This window comes from Neopsephotus bourkii, unplaced genomic scaffold, assembly GCF_033783945.1.
Source record: "Neopsephotus bourkii isolate Nb327-2 ecotype Australia unplaced genomic scaffold, CSIRO-AGI_Nbou_v1 NB_1615, whole genome shotgun sequence".
Taxonomy (NCBI): Eukaryota; Metazoa; Chordata; class Aves; order Psittaciformes; family Psittacidae; genus Neopsephotus; species Neopsephotus bourkii.
The window spans coordinates 7,169,541-7,194,739 of record NW_026902090.1 but is presented as its reverse complement, the minus strand read 5'-3'; the positions used below and the strand labels follow the sequence as shown (position 1 = coordinate 7,194,739).

The following is a 25,199-nucleotide window of genomic DNA, read 5'->3' as shown; positions in this document are numbered from 1 at the left end:
CAGATAAGGAGCTCAAGTGCCTTAACTGCAGTGACCCACTGAGCTGGGAGAGTGGTCCAGAGGGGTGGCCTTTGCCAGGTGCTGCTGCTCCAGCTCATTCCTCCAGCCTGACTCACCACCTCACCTGCACCCGGTGAGACAACACAACATGAGCCTTGTTTGCTTTCCAAGGGCTGTTGACTCATTTTAGCTGCCTCAGTCACTGTCTGGGTATGAATCACTGACCAAAAGAGTCTGCTGTAGGGAAAATGATCAAGGAAATGGGCATTAGTGCCTTCAGGTAGGGAACAGAGGATAAGAAATGGCCCTGGTTGAACTTTGGCTTCACACCAAAGCTGCAGATCGTTTGGTCTTAGGTTTTACTGCAGACCTTTATGTCTGGATTTTGCTTTCCAAGGAAGTGTTAGGACCTCCTGGTGGAAGGGGCTAAGAGTTGAGTTTGTCGTGAGCTGCTTCAGCTTGCTGATGGAAACCAGAACAACCCTTTCAGCTGCAGTTCTGTTGCAGCCTCATATTTGTTTGAATTGCCAGTTGAAAGCCTCCTGTGACTCAGCAGAGATCTCAAAGCAGCAGAGATCTAGCAGTGATCATGGAAGTTTTGCATTCAGTTTAGTCTCTGACTAACATCACACCTCTCCAGCTGGAGCAGTGCTCCTCACCCTGAAGGTCACTTGCTGGCAGGTCAAACATCAGTGCTTATGGACCCTGGAAGCCTTTGCTTCAAAACAGCCCCACCCTGGGCTGAAGGGAGATAAAATGTGCCATATACAAACCCCGTCCTCTAAGAAATGCCTTATCTCTGGAGGGTTTGCAGAACCCCTTTCCTGTTCAGGAACGGTGAAAGCAAGGCAGCTATTAACAAGCTGAAAAGAGAAATGGAAGCAGGAGGCATCTGGTTTTTTGACGGTGGCATCTTTCTCATGTTTTCAACAAATGCAAGGGTTTTCTCTAAAATTGTTTTAAGACCGATATTCATGAAACTGCATTTCTGGTGCAAACTACACTCGAAAAGTTAAAGAAACTTTTTTGGCAGCAGTTCATCTTCCTTAGCCTAGTGTACTTGCCCGATCTGTGTCCCTTTTAAATTCTAATTACTTCCTCAGGCACCACAAACACTCTAGTCTTGTCACTTCTCCTTTTGAAGTTTGCTTCTCATAATGCAGCCTTTTTTGAAGTGCTCCTGCTGTCTCCAAAACACTCCCCTGCTTCAAAATCACTTAATTCCTTTGCAATTACAAAGAACGTCTCTCCTGTTGCTGGCGGCTGACTCATGCAAGAAAAGGTAATGTGCCTTGTGTCAGCCAGGAGAGCAAGTTCCTGCAGCCTCCTAAAATAGGGCAGCAAATTTGATGGCAGAGGTCTAAATGCAGTGAGGTGTGTTAAGAGGAAAAACACGTATTGGTGAAGCAGGAGCCTGAGCATCGATCAGTGCTGGGTGTGTATCTTTGCCAAAGCCTTGGCAATCAGCCCTGTTGCTGAAGTTTTGTGCTTTGACCTAAAAGGCTGGCTGTGATGAAGGGTGGATATTGACAAAAGTGAACTTCTCAAGTGTTTAACTGTACAGTAGCCTTTCCCAGGCTTGGAGGACCAATTTATCAAGTGTTGCAGAAGTTGACTGTGCAGTTTGACAGAGATACTTACACTAGCAAAGGGGCAGAGCTTGTGGGCATGGTGCTGTTTCCAGGACCTGAGCATGGTCTCTGCATGGTGCCTGCTCAGGGTGAGGGGGAGATGCTACAGCATAAGCTGCATAAGTATATAAAATGTCTTGACTGACCTTTTTCCCAGTCCCTCCTTTATCCCCTACTACATCTGCCTGCCCTAGCTAGCAGCAGCTCACTGGTCCTCACTGAGGTGTCTTGGCTTGCATCAGGGATTTCACTTGTCTTCTGCTTTCTACTAATGTGAAACACTCATCCTCAAATGTCCTTTAGAGATGATACCCTTAGACAGATATACAGAGGATGTGGGTAAAACATGAGGGAGCATTGCCTCTGAAGAATTCTGGATGAGGATGGATAACTGCAGGTGGGGAAATCGCTATGTATTGTTTTGTTTCTGGAAGGCTCCTATAGATCTAGTTTCTCTTACACATCTCTAAAATGGTTTCCTGCCCTTTCCTTGCCCTCCAGGAGGAGGGATTTGCAGAAGCATCAGTTGGCATGGCCCACCTGGAAATATAGTCACATGTTATTAAAAATGGAGAGGAAATTTAATTGTGTGATTCTTGAATGCCACGAAGGAGCTGGGGAGTTTGATGGTTTGAGCAGCCCTGAAGAGCTGGGCAGCTCTTACACCTGCAACCTGTTCAGCACTTTACTCAGGTGGCTCTAATAGATGTCCCTGCTGAAGGCTGAGATGGAGCGTATGGCTTCACCCTACCCATCCATCTGGCTACCAGGCCAAGCACTTTTTCCCCTTTGGTAGTTTTTCGCACAAGGACCTGTTGGGAGGCAGTAAACTCCCATTGGTGCCAGTGTGAGAGAAATTACTGCCCTGGGATGACCACCTGGCATTGATTTGGGGCACAGAAAAGATTGTTTCTTTTTAACCAAACTCAGGTGATGGAGGACAATAAGTAAAAGCTTTTCAGTGGATCAGAAAGCCTCGTGATTAGATCCCAGTTGCTGTTTGAGGTGGGGCTCTTTGGGTGGAAGATCCCATGCTCCTTCCCATCTGTAGTAACATAAATGGATGGAGCAGCCTCCAGAGAAGATGAATTCAAGTCACTTCAATTAGGGGAGGGATCTCAACCCCAATCGGAGGTAAGGGCTAGAGGGCAACTGCCCTGCCTTTGGGGATCCAGCCTTTTTCTACCATCTCCTTATATCTTTATCCCTCCTCCCCATCCTTGAAACAACTGGGTGAAATCAAAATTACTTTTGTCTCAACAAATTAACATTTTTGTTTTCAGTGAATTCTGCAATGAAATATGCCTAGCTCTACAGATGGGGAGTGTTTTCCTAGTAATTTATCTTTCCTTCCCCTGCTTTCACTGTCTGCTTCATAGAAAGCCAGGGCAAGCAGATAGCAATAAAACAAATGGAATTGCAACAAACCACAACAGGTATAATCCTCATGTATCTTCCTAACCTGATTGAAAGGCTCTTGTGGCTTTGTGCTCCCTTGGCTGCCTTGGCTTTGCCTTGGGGGCTGGAGCTTAAGAGCAGAAGGAGAGTCAACAGGTTGAGTAGATGTTTGCAGTGGCAGCCTATGATTCCTCCTTGAGCAATATCCAAGGTAGGCAAAGCAACATCTCTGCTCTCTCTTCTTCTCTGGGCTGTTGGCAACTTGGATGGCCAGAAGCCTTGAGTTCCTTCTCTGTAAGCTGGAAGGCTTGGCTGTAGCTGCCTTTTTCCTTGCTAGCTAGCCAGCAGTTGTGAGGATGTGCATCTCTTTATGCCTATGAACACAAGAAAACTATCTCGAGGACAGATCCTGCTTGCAAGATGCTAATCATGTCCTTGACTGAATTGCTTCCAGTGCTGGAGGCAGAGCAGTGGACTGGCAGTAAGTAAATAGAGAGTTACTTCAAGTTATTACTTTCCTTAAAAGCTATTAATTTATTAGTGCCAACACTTTATTATGTTTACCTTTCATATGGAAAACATGGCAATGTGGTTTCGAGTGAGGACAGCATGGGCTGCCCTAACCGCAGGGATCCATGCATGAGCCATTGCTATCCAAATAAAGCAGGTGGGAAGGGATCCTCTGTTACTGAGGATGGCATAAGTGTTCATTAGTGTGTAATGCTGAGAAAAGAGAAATGCCAGGATGGGTAGATTACAGCCAAACCTCCAAAGACTGTTAAAAAGGAGATGAAAGAGTCAAACATGAGTTCAGAAAAGCTCCAAGGAAGCTGAATTAGCTGGAAGGGCTTGAGCTCATTCATCAGCAGTTTCTTGTCACAGATTTTCTGCTGAAATGGTAAATGAAAATAATGATCTAACTCTTAAATCTGTGATAGGATTAGTGATACCTTTTGGCATATTTATGTAATGGGTTTCAGAGATTTAATTCAGAGGATTGTTCCCAGCCTGGATAACTGGCTCTCATTCATGTAAACAAAGTGCAAGACAGACAAAGTAAGACAATCTTTTATCCGTTAAAAGGTTGTTTTGCTGGTTTGAGAGCTGTCTTTCATTTCCCATGCCTCGCAGTTGGGATAGAAACGGAGAAGTCTTCCAATTCACATGGAAAAAAAGAATCACCAGTCTTTGTCCTGGTCCTCGGCTGCCTCAGCCCCCCTGGGCTCCTGCAGGGCCCTGCTGGGGAAGGAGGCAAAGGTGCAGCGTGGTTGTTTTGTCCTGATCCTTCTCTTTCCCACCTGTAAATCTCTGAGTTTGAGTTGCTGCTGTTTGGTGATGAGACACAAGCCCAGGGTGCAGGTTGTGGCTTCTCCTTAATGGTAAAACAAGGCTTGTTTCTCAGCCTTGGTAGCTCTCTCGGTGCTTGCCTCTATCATACCTTGTAAGAGATTTTGTCATGCAGCTGTGGGCAGTGGGACAGGTCTATCACTATCAAACCAAGAGCCATTGCGTAGGCCACTGCAGAAGTTGCTTATCTCAGTAGGTAAATGTCTATGGTTTCTCTGATCCATGCTCCTTGAGTGATTATTACACCATGTGGGGCCTGGATCTGTACGGAGACCAAGGGGAGCTCACATTGTATCTCCTCATGCAGTGGTGTGAAGTTCTAGTAGTCTACATGGTCCCAGCATCCTGACCCTTTATCTTTACTGGTTCCACATGGGTTTGCATATTGCTGCATCACTTATCCCAGTGTGCTCCTGGCTTAGAGGTATAGTATCACCATTTTTCCTCCAACTACTGTCTTAGAAGGACACGTTTCTTTCACATGGTGACTGGGACCTATGTTAGAAGAGTAATGTGTATGCAGCCATTGCATGAATTGGGTGGCTTGGGAGAAGCTCTCTTCTGAGGCTCTTCACTATGAGTGACATTTGTTTCCCCAAGGCAACCAGTAATTACTGGGTTTTTATTATTATTGGACAAAAAGGTTCTACTAAGAAAACATATTTGGGAGTTTCTTGGACAAGGTGGATTAATAACACATGACACATCTAATCAAAAACCTGACTGGCATTTGAAAACCTGTTGAGTGATGGAAGCAAGGATTGTGCTGTGAAGCAGGGCAGAGCCTCTGTTTCTCTGGAGCATTGCTGCAGCATTAGGACATTAGTGTTTACCCACAGGGCACATGTGTCTTGAAACAGCTCATGTGGTGCCCAGCTGCTTTGGCAATGCATAACAAACAGGAGACCTGCTTGCTCCTGGGAGGCTGCTCGTCCACCCTGCCTTCAATGAAATGTCAAATTGGAGGTGTGGGAGAGGAATAAAGCTGGCATCTCTTGAATGTAAGTGAGAACATCCAGCACTGTCCTTGGGTCACCTTTGGGCATCCCCATGCATGTGGGAGAGTGGGTGGGAGCTTATGGTCTCCTGTGGAGGCAGATGTTGGAGCACTGCTGGGAGATATTGAGTACCAATGACTCATGGCAGGAGTGGGCTTGTGATTTGACCTCTGGAATAGTCACTCCTAAACCTTTCCTTTCCACGCCTCTTAACCCTGAACTGAAGTTTGGTAAATGTTGGTTTGCTTTGAATCTTGTTGTTAGGAAGGGGATTGAGTGTTTGTCACTGGCGATGTCTGTAGGTTGGGGAATTCTGGGGGAGTGGTGTTTGGGGTTTTTTTTTTGTTCTTATTTTTTGAGTGTATTTGTCTACTGATGACTGTCAGTTTCCAGAAAAAGTCTCTGGTTTGCACATTGCTGCATCAACAGTGCTCAGCACCTCAGCTGCATATGCTCCTCACATGCACCTCAGTGCCTCATGTGCTCCCTCCTGGTATTTAGGCTCCCAGGTCACCCTGAAGAGGATGGATGAGGACTGTGTGCAATGTTTGGATAAGGAATTGAGCAAGATTATTAAGGAAGAAATCTAGCAGTCAACAACATTTCTGTAGGCTCTGCCAGCCTCCCCTTGTATACTTCAGGATACTTTAAAACCTGGTTTTCCCCTGAACTAGTGCAATAGCCTTAAGTAGTCATTCTGCTTTTCAGCTGTAAGAATGGAGGCCCAGCCCTGGCTGCTGTGGATGGCATGGCTAGGTGAAACCTTGCTGCAGAGGAAACAGCAAGGAAAAGACTGGAAACTCCAGGGCTGTGTCTGTCTTTCTCTCTGACCCCAGAGCTCTTGCTTTTGCTTTCTCAGACATAACTGCTTTCCCCTTCTGTTATGTTTCTATTGTTCATTGGAGAATGATGCCATTAAATCAACAGAGAATGGTGGGAAAATGCTTTGATATGAGGCCTTCAGAGGGTGTGTGCATGTGTATGAGTGGGCATGTCTTCTCTTGAAAGCAACACAGCCCTCTGTGTATCTGGCAGCTTCCTTTAATTTGTCTTGCCTGCAAGAGAGAATCCATCTCCAGACGGTTTTGGCAGTTAACCTCTATTATTTGTATTGAAGTGGTACAAACTGTGGGGTGTTGTTCGAAAGCTGTCGTTTACAGTCATTGTGATAGTTAATCTCATCAGGACCTTGCATTTTCCTCGTTGCTGTTTTGGGAATGTGGTATCCAGGCTTCCTTTTTCCATGGGAAAGAGGGGCTCCTGTGGTGGCTGGCTCTGGTAGGTGTTAGGGCAGCTGTGTGCCCGCTATTCTGTAATGCAAAGAGGGATGGAAATGTAGTTTCCTCTAGATGTAACCGTGCAGGGTGATGAACAAGGATGATGCAAAGTTTGACACGGGGTTTTTACTACAACCATGCTCCTTAACCCAGAGGCCATGGCAAAGAGCTGAGCTGAGGTGCAGGAGCACATGTTGTCACCTTTGTGTTGCAAAGACCTCATTAAAGCAGAGGAGACCAAGACTGGGCTGAGCAGGCGGCTGTGGGATGCCTCCTTGTGCTGGGTTCCAGCAGTAGAGCCCCCTGTGTTTGTCATATAGTGGAGGGTTTTGCATGTTTCTTTTCCTTGAAAACAGCTGTTCTGCTTGATCAGACACGTCTTGAGTAGCCCCTTCCTGAATATAGCTGTGCATTACATGAGATAGCAAACAACGGATGTACTTTAAGTTGCAGGTCAGGTGGTCACTAACCCCTGCGGCAAAGTCAACCACATGGAATGATGGAGAGGAGAGCAAGACTTTGCAAGGCAGAAAGAAACCAAAACCATCCATTAGTCTTACTGAAAACTGAAAGAGTAAGGGGAAAAATATACAGAAAGGACCATGGGGAGAGAAGGGAATCAGTCTTTAGAGGCAATCGTGTGTGTCACAGCACTGGGGGATTCAGAAGGGGCTTGGCAGCAAATGTGGTTTCTGTGTTGTACAGTTTGTTTTCCTCCCTGCTGAGAAGGGATCCCAATAGGCCCTGCTTCGGGACATTTGCCTTAGAAAGCGTACCCTCTTTAACAGCCTGCCCTGCCTTAGTCCACAGTTTTCTAGTTGACAGCTATCCTGATTTGAGTCAGTCCTTACTGTCTTGGCTACTGAGATGTTTCTTTAGTTGCTTCCCTAATGTTTTCCTAGCTGGGTTCTGTCCCAGTAGGCATTACCACATTACACAACTGATGTGTGACCTGGTTCTCCAACACACTGAAGATGCAGCACTTCCAGGGCGACGTTCTGATCCATACCGGGTCCTGGCATGCTTTTTCCATGGCACTTTGTGATAAGTCTTCATTTGCTGCTGATACATCCATTGCTAACTACCTAAGCACAGACCTACAGCCTATAGCCTAGTAAAGCTTTGGGGATCTTCTGATTTGATGGGCAGTCTGCTAGCATGGCATGGTACAAAGATGTGTCCAACAAAGTTTTTTGGCAGTGTGAGACCTCCAATGACTCACCAGTTGCTCTGTCATGGGAAAGCTGAGACTCTTTGCAAAGAAAGACATCACTGTGTTACCCCTGAAGTTTCACGCCTATGCTCTCTATTGCATATAATAAAGCAACATGGGACTAAAATACAAGGTAGCTCAGTAAAAACTCAGTGATTTTCATGTTTTGCTTCTTTTCTATCTCTTTTTTTTTCCCTTAATTTTTCTTGGATGCAGTTTCCCACCTTCCAGGAGGGAAGAGAAGCCTGTTGTTTGCTCAGCTAACTGGAAAAAAAGCTTTGTGTGCACTTTCTGCTGCTGTTCTGTTAAAGTTCAGAGCTCCTAGGTTAGAGCTGCTCCTTCTCAATACGGGTCTTGTTCGAGCTTCCAGAGCAGCCCACGCAGAGCTGCTTGGGTTCATCTGCACAGTTCACAGCCCACAGCCAGCGAGACACATTGTTTGCCTCTCTCCTTCCATGATTCATGCTTTGCAACAAAGGGGAGCCTAATGCTCCCAACATGGGTGTGAAGCCAGGCGATGCTGGGCTGTAGGTGCATCAATAGAAGCAGTCTGGGTGGGTTTTTTTCTCTTCTTTCTTCCTTTTGAGCACTCATTATGCTTGAAAATCAGACTGCTTTGTGACAGTGGTCATAACTGTCTGGCACTTGTCTGGTTTAATAGGAGAACTATGGTAGGAGTTCTCCAAGATTAGAGTTTTCTTATTGTGAGGGATTTTATCTTGTCTCAGGCTTGTGAATTTTGCCTTCAATCCTGTTTAATCCAGCAGTGATTCCCCAATGAGGAAGTTCACTGTTTACCAGAAACTTGGTGGGGGTTTTAATTTCTTTCTTTGATAAACATAGTGCTTCTCATCTTGCTGTGGGGAGATTTCTTCTGTCTGCAGGTATTTATAGACTTACTTATTTTTCTGTTTATAAAGTGGAGCACTTTCAGCTGGACACCAGTGGGCTGGGGATTTTCTTCCCTTTCCCATGAAAAGCTACAAGGAAGGCTGCCCAGTCACTGCAGGTGCAAGTGTGGGAAGTAAAGCCTGGTTTCTGATTGTCAAAACCAACCTGGTAAATTGTACTCTGCACTCGTGTGTTTTCTTCTGCTCACCACCCTGGGTGAGTGCTGGTGGGGCTTCAGGGTGATGCTTTTCAGAGGAGCAGCCTTCTGGGGTTCAGCGTTGCCTATTCCTGGTGCTGTATTGGACAAGCTGTTCACCATGTCATTTCTTACATTACACTGTGCATGTGCGCTGAAGCCAGCAGCATCCAGAGCAGGGCAGAGGAGCCATAACCACTGTAGAAGGGCCAAAGCATTGCTTTACCCTTTGCTTCACCACTCCTCTTCAACACCCTGAAGCCAGCACGATGAGGAAGGCTGATGTGCTTAAGAAAAGATCCATTCTGCTGGTTTGGAAGGTGGCCCCGTGTAGGGGTCATCCAGCTGTTACAGCTGTCACCATCCACACATCTGCCTTTCCTCACAGCTGGGGAGAATGGCCTTCTCTAGCTCTCATCATGGGTGACTTTTCCCACTTGCAAAAGCCGACTGTTACTGTAAGACTCCAAATGAGCCAAGGAGGCCTGGGCTGGGTCCTCCTGCTCTGCTGACAGCACCAGCTATTCAGCAGCCTGAATGCTGTCTCTGTACCCGCCTGTCCTCTCTGCATGCTTGTCAGCTGCCTTATTGATTTTATGCAGCGAAGGGAAAAAGAAACCAGGGCAAGAAAGGAACTGCTTTCTGCCAAAGAAGCCTCTAGGGAATCCTTGTGCTGGCAGCTGGGGCTGGCCAGTGGGAAATGGGGGCTGAACGGGATGCCATGGGATGCACTGCACTAAGGAGGCAGTTGGGGATGGGCAGGTACCTCGGTGCCCCTTGGGAGCCTCTTTGCTCCTGCAGCCTGATGCATGCACTAATCACAATGGCATCAGTTCCACTATCTCTGGATTTCCCAAGGGTTTTGAAGCAAAAGTCTTGGCATGCCACAGGCTGCAGGTATTTGCTGGGTGCCTGGATCTGTGCCTATTGCCAACAGCTTAGCCCAGCCCCTTCCGTAAGGGGTGAAGCCAAAAGTACCAACCCCAGATCCTGCTTTCGACGGGGGGGGGAAGACTCCCAGAGCTTCAGGATCCAAGGAAGGGTGGTTTGGGAGTGTGATCTGCAGGCTGGGGCACAGGAAAGCTAGACTGTATTCCTGATCTGCTGGAGAATACACCCATATCCTTGGACAAATCACTTAATCTCTCTATGCCTTAGTTTCCTGTTAGCAAATGATACTCCTTATCTTTCACCTCTCAGTAGAGGAAAGAGTCTGTGGTTCAGTATGTATCTTATTACAGTTCCTTGTCTGGTGGCTGGGGCCCCTCCACCTGGGTAAAATAAATAATTGAATTTAGATTAAATGATCCAATATAATCCTGCCCAGTGGTTACTAAAACACTTGAATGGAAGTTCATTCTGAGCCTCTCTTTCCATTTCCTCATAAGGCCAAGGCATGAAGTAATTAGATGTAGACATAGGTTGTTATTGTAGTACAGTGACAAAGATCAGTGGTTATTGGTAGGAATGGCTTTTATAATCTAGTTTAATGGTCATTTACCTTTCAGTGACCTTGGTGGCAGGCAAAATTGGCAGCTCTTTCACAAGGAATGTGCTTCCTCAATGGGGGCTTTGCAAGCTGCTGCCTTTCTGGCTCTAGCTTCCCATGAACTAGGATAGACACTGCTGCAATGCAAGAGCCTCTCTGTCTGCAAAGAAAGGCCATAAACTCCTGCCAAAAGAAGCCCTTTTCAGTTCCTTCCTACTGCTACTGAATTGCCCTTGAAACAGAGCAGTCGTGTTTCAAGCAATTCGTTGCTTATTGCTGTGACCAAAGTCACAGTCTTCAGACAGAGAGAGCCTGCTGTGGTCAGAGGGATGCCTGGGAGTGTCTGTAAAAGGAGGGAGAACATCTCTCACCATGCATTTAAGTGCATGCAGGGGGAGCTGGTAGTTCTCTTTGTAAGCCCATCCTCTAAGTCCTTATTGCATCAGTAAAGATGTGGCATCTCTATACACTAAAGTTCAGTCCTTTCAGAGATGATTATCCACTCACTGCAGGTGCAAATAAGTCAAGTTTTACATTGACTGTGATGCTTTTACAGCTCTCCCCATAGTGTGTTGTGAAATCTTCATGGGTTTTATCTGGTGACTGCAGCCTGTGCCCATGAAGAAGAGCAGCATGATCCAGGCTATGCTGTGATATCTAGTGGTACCCCATATCTATGGCCATGCTTTTTGAGGAGATGGAGTACATCATATCCTGGGACTTGAGAGGGCTGGATTCAGGAGAGGCATTCACAGTGACCTTGGCTAAGTCTCTTAATTCTTCTGGGCCAATCTTAACCTCAGAGGTAATCTCTTTTACATGAATTAGGCTGAATTTTTGCAAGCTCTATGGAGGTATTTACTTGAGACAGTGCTGGAAAGATTACTGGAGTCCCACTGCATTGGGGGGTTCACAAAGTGCTATGAGAATTGAGAAGAGCAATGTAGCTGTGGAAGGCTTCTCAAATGCATCCCCAAGTATTGCGCTGTCTTGAGGCTTGGGCTTCTGTCTACTTCTGCTCTCTCATTCTGCTGCTCATAGCCATTTGATTTTGTAAACATGTTCCTTGCACCTGTAACTGTCACCCCGCAGACCGTGCTGCAGAAACCATCTCTTTGTGTGGTCTCATTTCTAAACTGCTAAGGTAACAAGACACACTTGTTTCAGGCTGCTTTGGATAACTACCAAACTGGTTTTACCATGAGTGTGTTCCGTACATCATCACCACAACGTAATAGGTTTCCAGCATTCAGAATCCTGAGATGGTTTGATGTACATAAGATCTCAATTGTCTTTAGTCGTATTGATGTTCTGGGCCCTGCTGCAATACTTGCTTGCACAGACGATCTTACACACCCTCATGATGTTGATTCTTACTTCTCACATTCATCACGCTCTGAGCATTGGCTTGTTCTTCAGATATGAGAGGATGAATGGTCACATTCATTTCAGTGGCAGTTTATTTGTGCAGGTATCAGGTTTGGATTGGTAATGTCCAGCTGAGATCAAAGAGGTACTTGCATAGAAGCAGATGGTTTATATGCTGTTTCTTGCTGAAGAAGAGCAAAACGAATCTCTCGAGCCCCTGAAGTCTGAATCCATTGAAGTCTGACAGAGTCTTTCCACTGACCTTTGTGGCCCCAGGATCACATCCTAAATGAGTTGCTTTGAGTCAATAGAATTCAGCTTTGGTGGGCTGGAAAATGCAACCTACTGTATAGGCTGTGCTATTCATAAGTGCAGAGCCCTGTGTGTGTGTTAGCTGTGGATGCTTGGGAAAAGACTGAAGTCATTTTCTGTAGTTGTGGGGGTGGAGGAGGGAATGGGAATTACACCCCCTTAATTGTACCCCCTTTCCTGCAAGCCCTGTATTATGACATCCATGTGGGCTCTGGTTGGAGCTGACCTGCTTCAGATACTAATCACATTTATTTTTTTAATACATGGAAACTGTAAAGTCATAGAATCCCAGACTGGTTTGTGTTGGAAGGGACCTTAAAGCTCATCCAGCTCCAACCCCCTGTCATGGGCAGGGACACCTTCCACTAGAGCAGGTTGCTCCAAGCCCCTGTGTCCAACCTGGCCTTGAGCACTGCCAGGGATGGGGCAGCCACAGCTTCTCTGGGCACCCTGTGCCAGCGCCTCAGTACCTTCACAGCGAAGAGCTTCTGCCTAAGAGCTCATCTCAGTCTCCCCTCTGGCAGGGGGATTCAAGCCATTCCCCTTGGCCTGTCCCTACAGGCCCTTGTCCCAAGCCCCTCTCCAGGTTTCCTGCAGCCCCTTCAGGCACTGGAGCTGCTCTAAGGTCTCTCCTTCAGGAGCCTTCTCTTCTCCAGTCTGACCCAGCCCAGCTCTCTCAGCCTGGCTCCAGAGCAGAGCTGCTCCAGCCCTCACAGCATCTCCATGACCTCCTCTGGCCTCGCTCCAACAGCTCCAGGTCCCTCTTGTGTTGTTGCCCCAGAGTTGGATCAGGGCTGCAGGAGGGGTTTCACAAGAGCGGAGTGTAGGGGGAGAATCCCCTCCCTTGACCTGCTGCTCACACTCCTTTTGATGCAGCCCAGAACATGGTTGGTTTCTGGGCTGCGAGTGCACGCTGATGGCTCATGTTGAGTTTCTCGTCAACCAACACCCCAACAGCTACATTCTTCTGATACCATCCCTGACACAAATGTCCTGTCCATCAGGCCTGACCAGCAGGAACTGACCTCCATTTACATGGTCTGAAGTGGGCCATTGAAGCAGATGAGTGAGTACAGCTGGGCTGTCATTTACCCCAGTGGGAGCTTCCTTAAACTTAGAAGCAGCAGGGACCTTGAAGCTTGAGAGGAGGTGGTTATGAGTGGGTTTCACACCAAATGCTCCCAGTTCATTGTTTAATGATTATCAGTGCCATCTGATATTGTTGTCAACATGTAGTACCAATTTCCTTATAGCTTATGAAAAAAGCCATTGTTTCTTGAAGTGACTTTTGCTTTCTCTGAGCAAAACAGCAGCTAGCAAAACCATTCAAGTTAATGCAGCATGATACAGGCATTTTCTATTCTCTACTGGTTCTAAATCAGACCAGATGAGAATTAGTTTGGTGTAAGGGATATAAAATGAAGTGTGAGGAACTAGTACTTAGTAGGTTCCGCTTGAGCCATTATTGATCTATCTGGAGTCATTATTATTCTACAGTCAAGTTAATGAAATTTATACAGTTTGAGAGCAGTAGCCTGGTTTTCAGCCAATGGCTAGCAGCATAAACCTTTACAGGGTCATTTTTTGCCTTTTTTAATCAATCTTCTAACACATATTCACCCGAGGAAGGGTCATCTGGTGGCTAAAGACAGGGAAGTATGAAGGTTATGGCTTTCTCCTGCTCTTAAACAAATGTTCTTTGTGGCCTTGGAGGTGGTAGCACTTAAACCACACATGTTTCAGACACTTTGCACTATAGAACCAAACTGTTAACACTTTCCTAGTTCATTGATGTGAACTCATAGGTGTACCATGGGAACACATGGCATGGAAATACTGTAAGTGAAGGGAGTGGAGCATTGCCCCAGTTCAGTTATCCTTAAGTCATGTTCCTTGGTGGCGTGCTGAGGAGGCGCAGCCTGGCAACGGCCAACCCAAGCTTCATCTCATGGGCAAACCCATCTCTCTCACAGCTCCTTAACATCAGGGAGCAACAGAGTGGGGAAGCAGGGGTGCCTCCAAAGGGGAGGAGCAGCCCTGGCTGGGGTTTCCGTGCTTTTCCCACACACTGTCATTCGTGCACAGCACTTCCTCTTTCCACATAATACTCTGTTATTTCCTCCCTGGAACTGGCTCCTGCCACTGCTGCTAATTAGCCCGTGATAAACCTCAGTATGAACAAAAGCAAGCAATTAAATGCCTGTTGCTTCAGCGTAAGCACTGTCAGTGGGGTGATTTGTCAGTGGGGTGGTGGTGTTGAGCAGCACCTCCTCAAGAGGAAAACAAACTTATTAGCCTGGCTTAGCCTCTGCCCGTGCTGGGGAGTGGCTTGATGTGGGTATGTAGGGATGTCTTTGGTAGGGCTGATTTCCCTTAAGGTTGTTTGAGATGTTGCTCAGTCTTGGGTCCTCAGTTCCACGTGGTACAATGATCTCTGTTGTCACTAGCCAAGCAAGACGGCTTGAGAAGTTACCGAGTTATCACTTGTGTAAATGGAGGTTTTGATGTGGGTTTTTTGTCTCTTTTTAAGAGGCACACATAAACTTTTTCAAGTCATTACAGAAAGAGAAATAAGGAGGAGACTTGGAAAGAGGAAGGAAAAAGCAGTGATTTTGGTAGGTCCCAATCCAAATGGGGTTTGAATGTTTGCTGAGACTCAAGATCTCCCTAGCTGCTTCTGTGTAATCTCAGCCCCAGTACTCAAAATCCCTTCAGGCTTTTCCACCTTGAGCAAAAAGTCCTATAAGAAGAAGAACAGGTAATTATACAGGATTTTACCGATGTATGAACAGATGTTGGAGGATTTGGGGCCCACTTTCTTTTCAAAACTAAAAGAATGGTTCAAGCTGCATATGAAATACGGATTATTCCTGCATGGAAAACACAGCATTAATGTATGTCCTCTCTGAATGCCACCCAACTGCTTTGCCAAGCATTGTCTCTGTTGCTGTTGTAGCTCTCGAGCAGCTGCTCACAGAACTGGAAGATTTTCTGCGGATCCTGGACAAGGAGAGCTTGAGCAGCACTGCCGTCCTGAAGAAGAGCTTCCTCTCCGACCTCCTGCGGGTCTACACCAAGTCCACCGGTACAGACAAGGAGCACCGGGGCACTGGGCTCAGGGGGATTGCTGCAGGGTCCTGAAGCAATGTTTTCTTGGAGGCTGGTGGTGGGAAAGAGGGACATGAAAATTAGAAGGAGAAAATCAAACAGAGGTTGTTTTTGCAGTGACCTCTAATTGTTTATGTAAAATTACTATAGTTATGCGTCCAGCTTTACAAGCAAAGGATTCCCAAGATTCCTGATCCTTTTTGTTTTCTTTATTAAAACTTAAGTTTATTTAATCCACTTTATAAGATACACAGGATGTACCGTTTGGCCAAGTTTAATGTTTAAGTAGAAATTTTAACTGACGGAATTTCCTGACTATAAAGCACTTAATTTTTCTGCTTTTTATTAGTGCTTGGGGTTTTTATCCTACATTGCCTCAACAACATGTTCTCCCCAAATGTATTCACCAGAGACACTTTTCACATCTGTCTTTGTGGAAAAGCTTAGCAACATGGAAGCAGAGTGTGGGTAAAGAGCTCACTTTTCCCTCTGATTGCAGGTGGCGATGAGGAATATATTTATATGAACAAAGTGACCATCCATAAACAGCAGGGTGACCAGGAGAAGCAAGATAAAGGTAGGGAGATGAAGATTAATGGTTGCATCTTGACTAATGGTGGTGATGAAGGTACATGTGGTTAGAGTCTTGCTTTACCGATGGGGCCCCCTCTGTCAGCTCTGAGGGTTGAGGCAGTTGATGGTATGGAAGGACTGCCATTTTCATGACATTCCCTTAGAAATACTGGTCCTTGCCAACACTGTGAGGTTATTCCTGGAAGAAGCACTTTGGAAAGCGTTATTTTGGGACAAAAACGTTGCCTTCTAAGGCTTAAAGCTTCAGTGCCTGAGGTATTTAAGGAAGCCCTCATGTTTCCTTTGGCCACAAAGCAAGTCGCTTCACCTCTCTGAGACCTTGAAAGTGTGTGTCTTCTTTAGTGTATTCCTCTGTGTCATTCCAACCTTACCAGGCCAGTTCCCTTGTTATCTGCATGGGCAGAGCATCCTCATCTCCTGGAGATGCGAGAGCTCTGCAGTGTGCAAGCCAGGAAATTAAACCTAGGTAAAATACTGACTTCAGACTTCCCAGGTTTTGAATTTGTAACACAGCAAAGAACATAATGGTTTTAAAATGTTCTTGTTCTTTGAAGCTCATCACAAAAGCTGGTTTTGATAGTAGCATAGAGTGCGGTTATTAGTGACACGCATCTCCTTAATACACACCTAGTCTGAGGCTGACCCTACCCAAAGGTTCCAGTCCAAATGGATGAGACAAGAGGATGCGTCAGTGCTGCTGACATGCTGGTCCTGCAGGAGCTGGGATAGCTCCACTTATAGAGGTGTTTGGTTTGGTTTGGTTTTATTTGTTTGTGGTGGGTTTTTGTTTGTTTTGTCTTTTAAACTACCTGCAGCTGAACTTCAAATACCCCTGACAACAGGATGTCCACCCAGATGACATGTGCAACCCCAATGTGGCCAATGATGGGGCCCTGTGGGTGATGCTGCAATGCTGTGTAACAGGATTGCACAGCCTTCCTGTAGCTCCAGCAGCACCAGAAACATCTCCTTATATAAGTTCTCCTTTGGGTGGATAAAACAAGGCTTGCACCGATCCACTGTGCTGGAACATGAAGGCACATTTCAGACAACTTATTTTTAGAGTTGGTTCTCTTATTTCAGACTTTTCCCTATCAAGGCTATGAGCCTACCCACTCAATCACTCCCTGTGAGACCTGGCACTACACTCTTTCTCCATTTTCAATGACCTTCCTATTCCAAGTAAAACTTCTGAATTACTTGGAAACGCTGAAGTCAGTGAGACACATGTATGGATCTTAGCCATAGCTGCAGCTGGGTGTGCAGCCCTGATCCCACCTCTGTAATGGGATGGATAGATCTGTGCCTGTCTGGTCAATGGTGGGACCTGCAGGTTTGGGTTTAGCAGATGGAGGGGCCTAGTACTTCACTGATGATAGGGGGGGGTGTGATATTGATGTCGCAGCAATTATGTCACTCCCTTTAGCCCATTTATCTACTAATGCTCTGTGCACTTTGCTTCACCAAAAGCCTTTGATGGGATATGGTGACCACACTTGTGGCTGATGCTGACAAGACCTCTTGTGCCTTGCAGAGTTTCATCACCATAGCCATGCTCAAGTGTGCTGTAGCAGCACAGGGTGAAGCACTTTCCAAGTGATAATACATGAGCTCCCAAAGTCCCTCCCTTGAAACCTTTAAACATGATATTTCTGCAAAATACACACTTCACTGCTCACTGTATATACATCCAATTTCATTGGTAAGGATTTAAGCTGAACAGTACCCTGCTTTTGAGAGACCTTTTTATGGCACAGGAATTGAATTCACTGCAGCAAGTGATGAAGGCATTATCATTACTTGACATCAGTTACTTGAGAAACACAGCAAGTCTCTACCTTGCAAGTCAATGGGGCTCCTCAGCGAGTCAAATGGCATGTCCTGGAAGTCAGCACCAGGAGATCAAAAGCAGGAGTGATCCACAGCTCCTGGTGGTGTGGTCCTTTTAGCCCAAGTACCAGGAGGCATTCACCTACACAGAGACCACAGATAAGTCACAGTTCACATAGATACAAATTTTAGTCGGCTTTTGGCTGTTTGTGTTGGTTTTTTTTCTTCCTTCTGTCTTCTAAATTCTCAAAATTCCATGTTTTAGAGAGACATCTTTATCAGAAGACACCTGTGAAGTGTTAGTGCTTGTCTAGGAAAAAATGCTCCTTTTCTCCCACCCGACTAAGGAAGCAGTATGTTATTTGTGGTGCTGATGTGTGTAGCAGGAAAAGAAGGGGTTATACAGCACATGCTGTGTGGCCTTTCCATACAGAAAGCATGCATTATTGCTTGTCCTCATATGATGGGCAGTGCATTAGCTGCCCCCTGCAACCTCAGAACAGAAGAGCCCATAACATCTCCCATAGGTCTTGTCAGGACAGGATGAAGGCAAAAGGAGTGTTTCTACTTGCACAGAGCCTGGAAATCAAAGCTCCATCATATCCCGTTCAGCTCCTCAGCTGGAATACATGGGCACATGTCTGTGGAGGTGGGCAGGTTCCCAGCAGGGTGAGGACCAAAGCTGTGGTCTCCCATCCCGTGCTCCAAGGTTGATGGGAGGAGGAGGAGCTGCTGGTACAGAAATCAAACAGCATTTTCCTGGCACTGTGGTTCTGTGGGATGATTGCTAGGTTTGCTGCAGAGCCCAGAACAGATGGCCACCACTTACGAAGGGTTTGGCAGTGGTTTTTGCTTCTGCAATGACTTCTCTTCTATGGAGCTGAGCATGAGAGGTTCTGCCTGATACAGGAGGATGTGAGTTGACCTGTGTTTCTGCCTGCTGAAGAGACCCCTCAAAAGTCCCCTGTGTGGACAAGTGTGAGTGCAGAGATAATTCCCTCTTGAAAAGTAGCCTATTGGGGCTTCAGTAATGGCCTCAGCAGCTGCTGTTGACGGAAGGTGTCTGTCTTGAGGGTTCCATCTACTTGGTCCTTTATAGAAAAGGACAACTTCCAACAACAATCTGTAGATATGATTCTGGTAGTATAATCAATGGGGTATTTTGGTAGGTGGATCTCCCCACAATCACTCAATCATAGCCTTATCAGTGTACTCTGAACCTTACAAGACATCCAGCAGCCCTACTTGTGGAGTGCACACAGCTGCTTGGAGTTGGTGCCTATTGATCCATGGATCTCCAAGTCCTCCTGGTGTACTGAAGTTACCCAGTGCTGATGACCAGGAGCAGCCAAAGGAAGCAGTTTGCCACAAGAGATATGTTTTGGGCTCTTGCGCCATCAGGCCAGGAGCTGGCTGCAGCCTGGCAAGGCAGAGATGTCATTGTGGCTTCCAAACCCCAGACGTGAACAAAGTAATGTGGTTTCCAGCTTCTATTTTTAAAGCAGCAAAGTTCCTGCCTGTGTCTTCTGAGTGCAGTGCTAACCACTGCCAGGCACTGCTCAATGCCTTGATGGTTTCTGTGTCTGCGCAAGAATGCGGCTGGAGCATCAGCAGGTGACTAAGGGAGCTGGAGCATCAACTTGCTGCTGATTATGGACCTAAATCCTAAAGTAATTCACTGGACTTGCAGTATCTGCGTACCTCAGCTGTATTTCTCCCAGAATACTTGGCAAGAGATGCTCTGTAAAGGGGGACTTCCCCTCTGCACAGTGTAATGCCTTCCAAGCCCTTCATTTTACAACTATTTGTGCCTTGCTCCCACTTGTTCCTGAGCATCGCTGCTTTGACCTATCTTGCAGGTCGTGGGATTTGGGCACTTGTTTGAAGCCACCCAGGAGTTGTGTGGTGGGGGAAGAGGGACTGAACCCAAGTTTTCTGGGCCCTCAATATACCCTCCAGCTACTGAATCACTGCTGGTTCAGCTGCATGGAAAATCTGACTTCCCAGAGGCAGACACGGGTCGCCTGGAGCTATTCTGCTGCCATATGCCCTTTCACATGGTTGGCGTGGGCTCCTTCAAGAGCAGCTCTTCCTTCAGTAGCGATTAAATCACTGCTCTTGGCTGGCTTTGAGCCGTTGTGCAGCTCAGCTGGGCAGCATCCTTTGGATGGGAGCAGGGTGATACTAGCTCCAGTTTCTGGAAAGGCAGCAGAGGTGGGCACAGTTGCTGTTCTGCCTGCTTACAGCAGCAAGGATCAGAGCTAGTGAGGGCTAAAGTGATGTGGATTTCCAGTCACTGTGCAGTGTCTGCCCACTCTGCTTCTCAGTACCCTTTAAACTTTCAGCCAGGGGTCTGGGCTTCACAGTTTTTGCTCCATAAAGAAAACCATACCCTAAAAACAGAGGCCAGCTCTTCTGCTGGGTTTCCTAGTGCCGCATTCCTGGCTATGGCCTGAAATGACAGAGTGGCCCTGTAGCACTGTAATTGTCACTGCTTCTTACCCAAATAGCACCTCCCTGTTCCTGCACAGCCCCGGGTAGCAAGTGCTCTGCTGGGAAATGCCGCATGTTGTCTATATAATTGGGTTTCTGGCTTGCAGCATTGGATCGGAGGAACTCCTTAACCAATGGAGACTTGGGACTGCATTCATCCCCTCCTCAGAAGAGCCTGCCGGACCTCCCCCCTCCAAAGGTAGGTTTGAAAACCCTTTGCTTTTCATTGCCCAGTCCTCAGCCTGGGGATCTGAACCCATTGAGGCATCACTTATGTTGTGTACTGTGCAGCGTGGCTAAATGGAGAGACCGCTGCCCACGTGTGTTAGTAATGGGAATGGTCATGGGGAGCTTTTATTTATAATAAAATAAGTTATAATAAAGACTTTCTATATTTATTTTTATACTTTTAAAATAATAATTTTATTAGTATTTTAAAAAACCACAATGAAATATTCAACCCTTATTCAAATGCACTCCCTTCTGTATGTGTTTCCAGCTATATGTTTTGTCTTCATGAGCACTGCAAGTCAGGATGCGGTTGGCTCAGGCAGGGTGGCTGTGTTCCAGGGTGGCTGGGCATGCAGGAACCCCTGTGGTTCCCAAAGTTCATGCACAGATGGAGCAAGCAGCTGTGGGAGCCTCGGGCTTCCCATGCATGTGCAGAATGGGCTGTGTTCCCTGCCAGGGAAACCTGCACGCATCCCATGGCAATCCAGGCTCAGAGAAGGAAGAGAATGGGGGTGTTTGTAGAAACAGAGGTGATGATGCTTTGGAAATCTCCCCTGAGCTGTAAAGCAGCTGTGCCTGGGCTGGTGACATGAACTTATTCAAACCACAAGTCCTCTGGCTGTGCGATGGTGGTGCAATCTGCAGGCAGCATCATGAGCCATTAGCAGAGAAGATCAGGTCTGTGTCCAGATGAAGTGCCTTGTGTTGTCTGTGCATTGGCAACCATGCCGGGTGTTCTGCTGGCCCACAGGTCTGCAAGCATGAGTCACTGGCACTGTAGGTGTTTCTGTAGGGCAGCTCTAAATCTGCCCAAGGTCCAGCTCCACACCATCCGCTTCCAGTGGGATTTTGTCTCTGTGCCAGCATGGCTGTCCTAAAGAGACACGGGTCATCCTCAAGAGCCTGGATGTTGCTGCTCAGTAGTTGATCTGACGTGGGAATCGCTGTAGCTGGGATTTCAGGATGTGAAAGGAATGAAGGGCAGGGAGTGTGCATGAGGAGGAGGGGAGGCCTGGAGGAGGATGGGGTGGTGCATCCATCAATGGTAGAGGAGGATCTGCTGCTTTCCCAGGAAGCAGGATGCAGGGTGAGGCCCCAGGCCTTCTGCCCAGGGGGCTGTGTGGCTCAGCTGGAGTTAGATGGGAAAACAAGGATGGGATGCAGCCGATGAACCCTTGGACACAGTGTGGCTGCCTGCTGGGTCCTGCTCCAGCCCGGGGGGACTCTGCCCACACAGACAGCTGGGATACAGCCCTGTGGCTGGAGTTGTCTGGGAGCAGCAACTGGAGCAGGAATCACTGCTTGGCTTTGTACATCTCAAAGGCAGAGGGGAAGGTGGTTGTGTTAGGGAGATGGGCAGGAGGATGGCAGAAGCAGCAGATGGGTGTCCCCAAGACATCTGTGCTGGTGCTTGGTGCAGCCCAGCCTTCTGATAGGGAAATCAGGAAGGTAAGTGAGGGAATAGGAAAAAAACAATCTTGGATTTTAGCTAAGGGTCCCTAAGCCGTCCATCTTCTCCCACCTGCTTTTGCCACTGGAACTGACTTCCTTTGGATAAGGCAATCAAGTACCTCCTCACTGTGAGCATCTAAGTGTCAGTGAGCTGTTAGCAGGAAAGATATCTGAACACACTTCAAGGAGCAAGGCTGGAGAGAACTTGGTGGAGAGAGAGCACAATTCCTTACACAGCAATGGGCAGGTTAGGCGAGAACCTCAGAATATACCTGGTTTAGCTGTTGGAGTTTTCTGTGGTTTAGTGGTGTTAAGGCAATGGTGTTAGCAACCCTATGGTGCTGCTCAGCACCTGCCCTTTAAGGGTCAGGAGGAATGTGGTGATAAATCTCTGCACAGCAGATTGTCCCTGACATTCACTGACACCAACAGTCAATGGGCAGCCCAACAGGGGTGGCCCGCCTGGATCCCACTAATTCCTTTGGATTTGTCCCAAAGCAGCCTTTAAACAATGGGTCCTGCAGGCTGTGGCTGAGACACTGGTGACCTTTCCTCTGTGCTGCCCCTGGCAGCCCTGCCTCTTTCCACAGCCATCCACTGAGAAAGTCGCACGCTGCAGATGCAGATGCCCAGGAGGGTTTTATTTGCATGCTCTGGTGTGCTGTAATGGAAAGGGCAAATGTTCTGCAAGCCCAGCCTTGGGTTAAATAACACAGTGAGTACTTCTGGACTTAAGATAGAGGCAAAACAACTCCAGGCCTTTAGGGAAAGAGGATTAAAAAATAGCTTCTGGGGCAGCTGAGGTGCAGTCCCACCTAGTCCCTGTTGGCTTCCATTGTCTGTAGGAAACAAAATGGAGCAGCTCCTTCCCCTTCCATCTTTCCCTGACATTTGTGGGATGATGTCAAATAAACCCCCAGCATTTCTTTGTGTAGGCAATTTGTTTATGGCTGTAGCACAATGTGAGCTGGTTACATGCAGAAGGCCACCAGAGATGGCAATTGCAGGCACATTCCCTGGACAGGGAAGGGATTAAGTAAAGCTTTGGAGTGGCTGGGTTTGCTTTTCTTTAATTTAACACATTAGAACGAGTTCCTAAACCTTGAAGTGTTTGGAGGCGAGTGTTTTCCAGCAGTGTGTCCTGCTCACACATCTGGCAGGCCCACATAGGAAGGAATTCCCATCCAAGGCACTTGAGAAGTCTGACGTTGGCAGAGGCACGGGCAGCTGGCCCATGTGGGAGCAGAGATGTGTGATTTTGGTACCTAGCTCCCACTGGATCAGCAGCATCCCGCTCCATGGGCAGTTGCTGGCCACAAAATCTTTCCCTTCAAAGCTTTCTTTCTGCTTCTGAGCAGCAGTGCCTGGTGGTGGAAATAGCCAGGGCAGGGTGGGCAGCTTTGAACTGCATCTGATGATGACCTGCAAAGGGACTGACCTTGCCTTAGATTGCTCTGCAGTGCTGGTGCCCAGCTGGACCCTCTATTGCAGGCCACCAAGGGCAATCATGAAGGCATGAAGGACCGTGTGTGATCCATAACCTTCAACATTGCTGTCTGCAGAGAGAAACCTGCTCTTCTGCCTTGTCCTCCTGGGAGGATTGAGTGGGGCTTTATCCTGTCCAGGATTTGCACAGAAGCCTGTAAAAGCATTGTGAGCCAGAGGAGCATACCAGTGTCAGATGACTGGGCTGGTTTGACCTGGGCAAGGAGAGGGGACACCTCACTGTGAACAGAGGGACACTACTGTTGGGTCACGATGGGAGATGGGATGCCACGTATTTTGGGAACAGCTTAAGCTGTGTGCTCACCCTCCAGCTCTGCTGTCTCATGTTCAGCAGCGATGTGAATTACTTGAAAAGTAAAAAGCTTGTTTCTTAGCTCCCCCTCCTTTCTTCTGCTTTCTCATGTGTTGGTATTTCTAAAGGATCAAGGCCCTGTTCTTCCTGCCAGCCCGTGCTTGTGTTTGGGGAGGGGTTTGGCAGGCACCACAGGGATTTTCCAGCACTTGGACTCTTTTCAAAGGCCTATTTTCCATTAGTGTTGTTTATCCATTTCCTTCATTTTTTGCTCAGAGCACAATTAAAGATTCCTGATAGAGTTCCTGAAGCAGAGGGGTTTAGCTGTTGATTTGTTATCAGTCAGAGACTTGAGACACGACCAACGACTGCTCAGGCTACACTTTTCCATGTGAAGCCAGGATAACACCAAGTGCTCACCCTTCTGGTTCCATGTTCAGATCATCCCTGGTTACAACGAGCAGCTTAGAGGGGGTTGGTGCAGCAGGCAGAAGCCCCAGCTCATGGTAAGGCAACTGGGTTGCCCCATTGTTCTCAAGGATATGTTTTTACCTTAAATCCTGCTGCTTTTATTTATGTCTTCTGCAGATTCCTGAAACAAAACAACCTCCGGTGCCCAAGATTGAATCCCCAGAGGGATACTACGAGGAGGCCGAGCCATACGATGTCTCTGTAAATGGTATATCACAGCTGACTCTTTGCTGGGTTCATGTGGGACATGGAGGAGTTGAGGTTGATGAGAATGGGTGAATGAAAGCACAGACATCTTGTATGGAAAGCCTGTTTTCTGATACTGGTCACACTTGATGTTACAGATCTAGTTGGAAAGAAAAGGCTACTGGATTACTGTAGAAATAAGTAGTATATCCAGGTTAATAGCACATCACTGTGAAACATTATAAACCATTGTGGGTTCTCTTTGTCTTGATGGTTTTCTGGCAGACAGGCTGCAGCCAAATGCAGGTTTCTGTTCAGGAGTGAGTGGTGAGGCTGTGGTGGCTTGCATTTGTATCCTGGTGCTCTGATTGTCCCTTTGGGGCTCAAAATCCATGCCTCTGTTGGTCTGTTAGATGTCTTTATAATTGGCTATTTATTCAGCTCTGCCCTTGTGGCAGTTTGACAATCTGTAAACCTGATTAGAAAGCTGCTCTTCACATGAGGGGAGAGTGTGCAGGCTCCCTGTGCACACACTTGATTGTGCCTGGGTTGGCACCTCCTGGCAATGTCCTCAGCAGTGCCTCAATCCCTATAGGATCCCTATGGGATCACAAGAACTTCGGAAGCAAACTGCTCCGCACAGGCTGCGTTCCCAGATTCTCATGTTTTTAAGCCGTATTCCTTCATCCATCTTTTGGCAAACACCCTTAGTGAGAGATTACCTTCCTTTGATCTGATAGCTGATCTTGTCATCACTTTATAATCCATTTAAAACCAAGTGAGACAGACTGTATTGCTCTGCTGCAGAAGCAGACCTCTGCTCATCAGCCTTGACTGCAGCAAGTGGGGTGTAATGTTTTTCTTCATACAGAGTGCCCATCAAAGCTGTGGCTGCCCCATCCCTGGCAGTGTTCAA

The 25,199-nt window shown here is 47.1% G+C and overlaps 1 protein-coding gene across 5 annotated transcripts in view; it reads left to right on the top strand.

The window, feature by feature from the left end:
- Positions 1 to 25,199, top strand: part of AFAP1L2 (actin filament associated protein 1 like 2) — a 69,807-nt gene that overhangs the window by 28,070 nt on the left and 16,538 nt on the right. For all 5 annotated transcript variants that reach the window (XM_061372760.1, XM_061372758.1, XM_061372756.1 and 2 more), the window contains exons 2-5: positions 15,077 to 15,205; positions 15,728 to 15,805; positions 20,253 to 20,344; positions 24,215 to 24,305. In XM_061372760.1, coding sequence (XP_061228744.1) covers positions 15,077 to 15,205; positions 15,728 to 15,805; positions 20,253 to 20,344; positions 24,215 to 24,305 — 390 coding nt within the window. The remainder of the gene's footprint in view (positions 1 to 15,076; positions 15,206 to 15,727; positions 15,806 to 20,252; positions 20,345 to 24,214; positions 24,306 to 25,199) is intronic.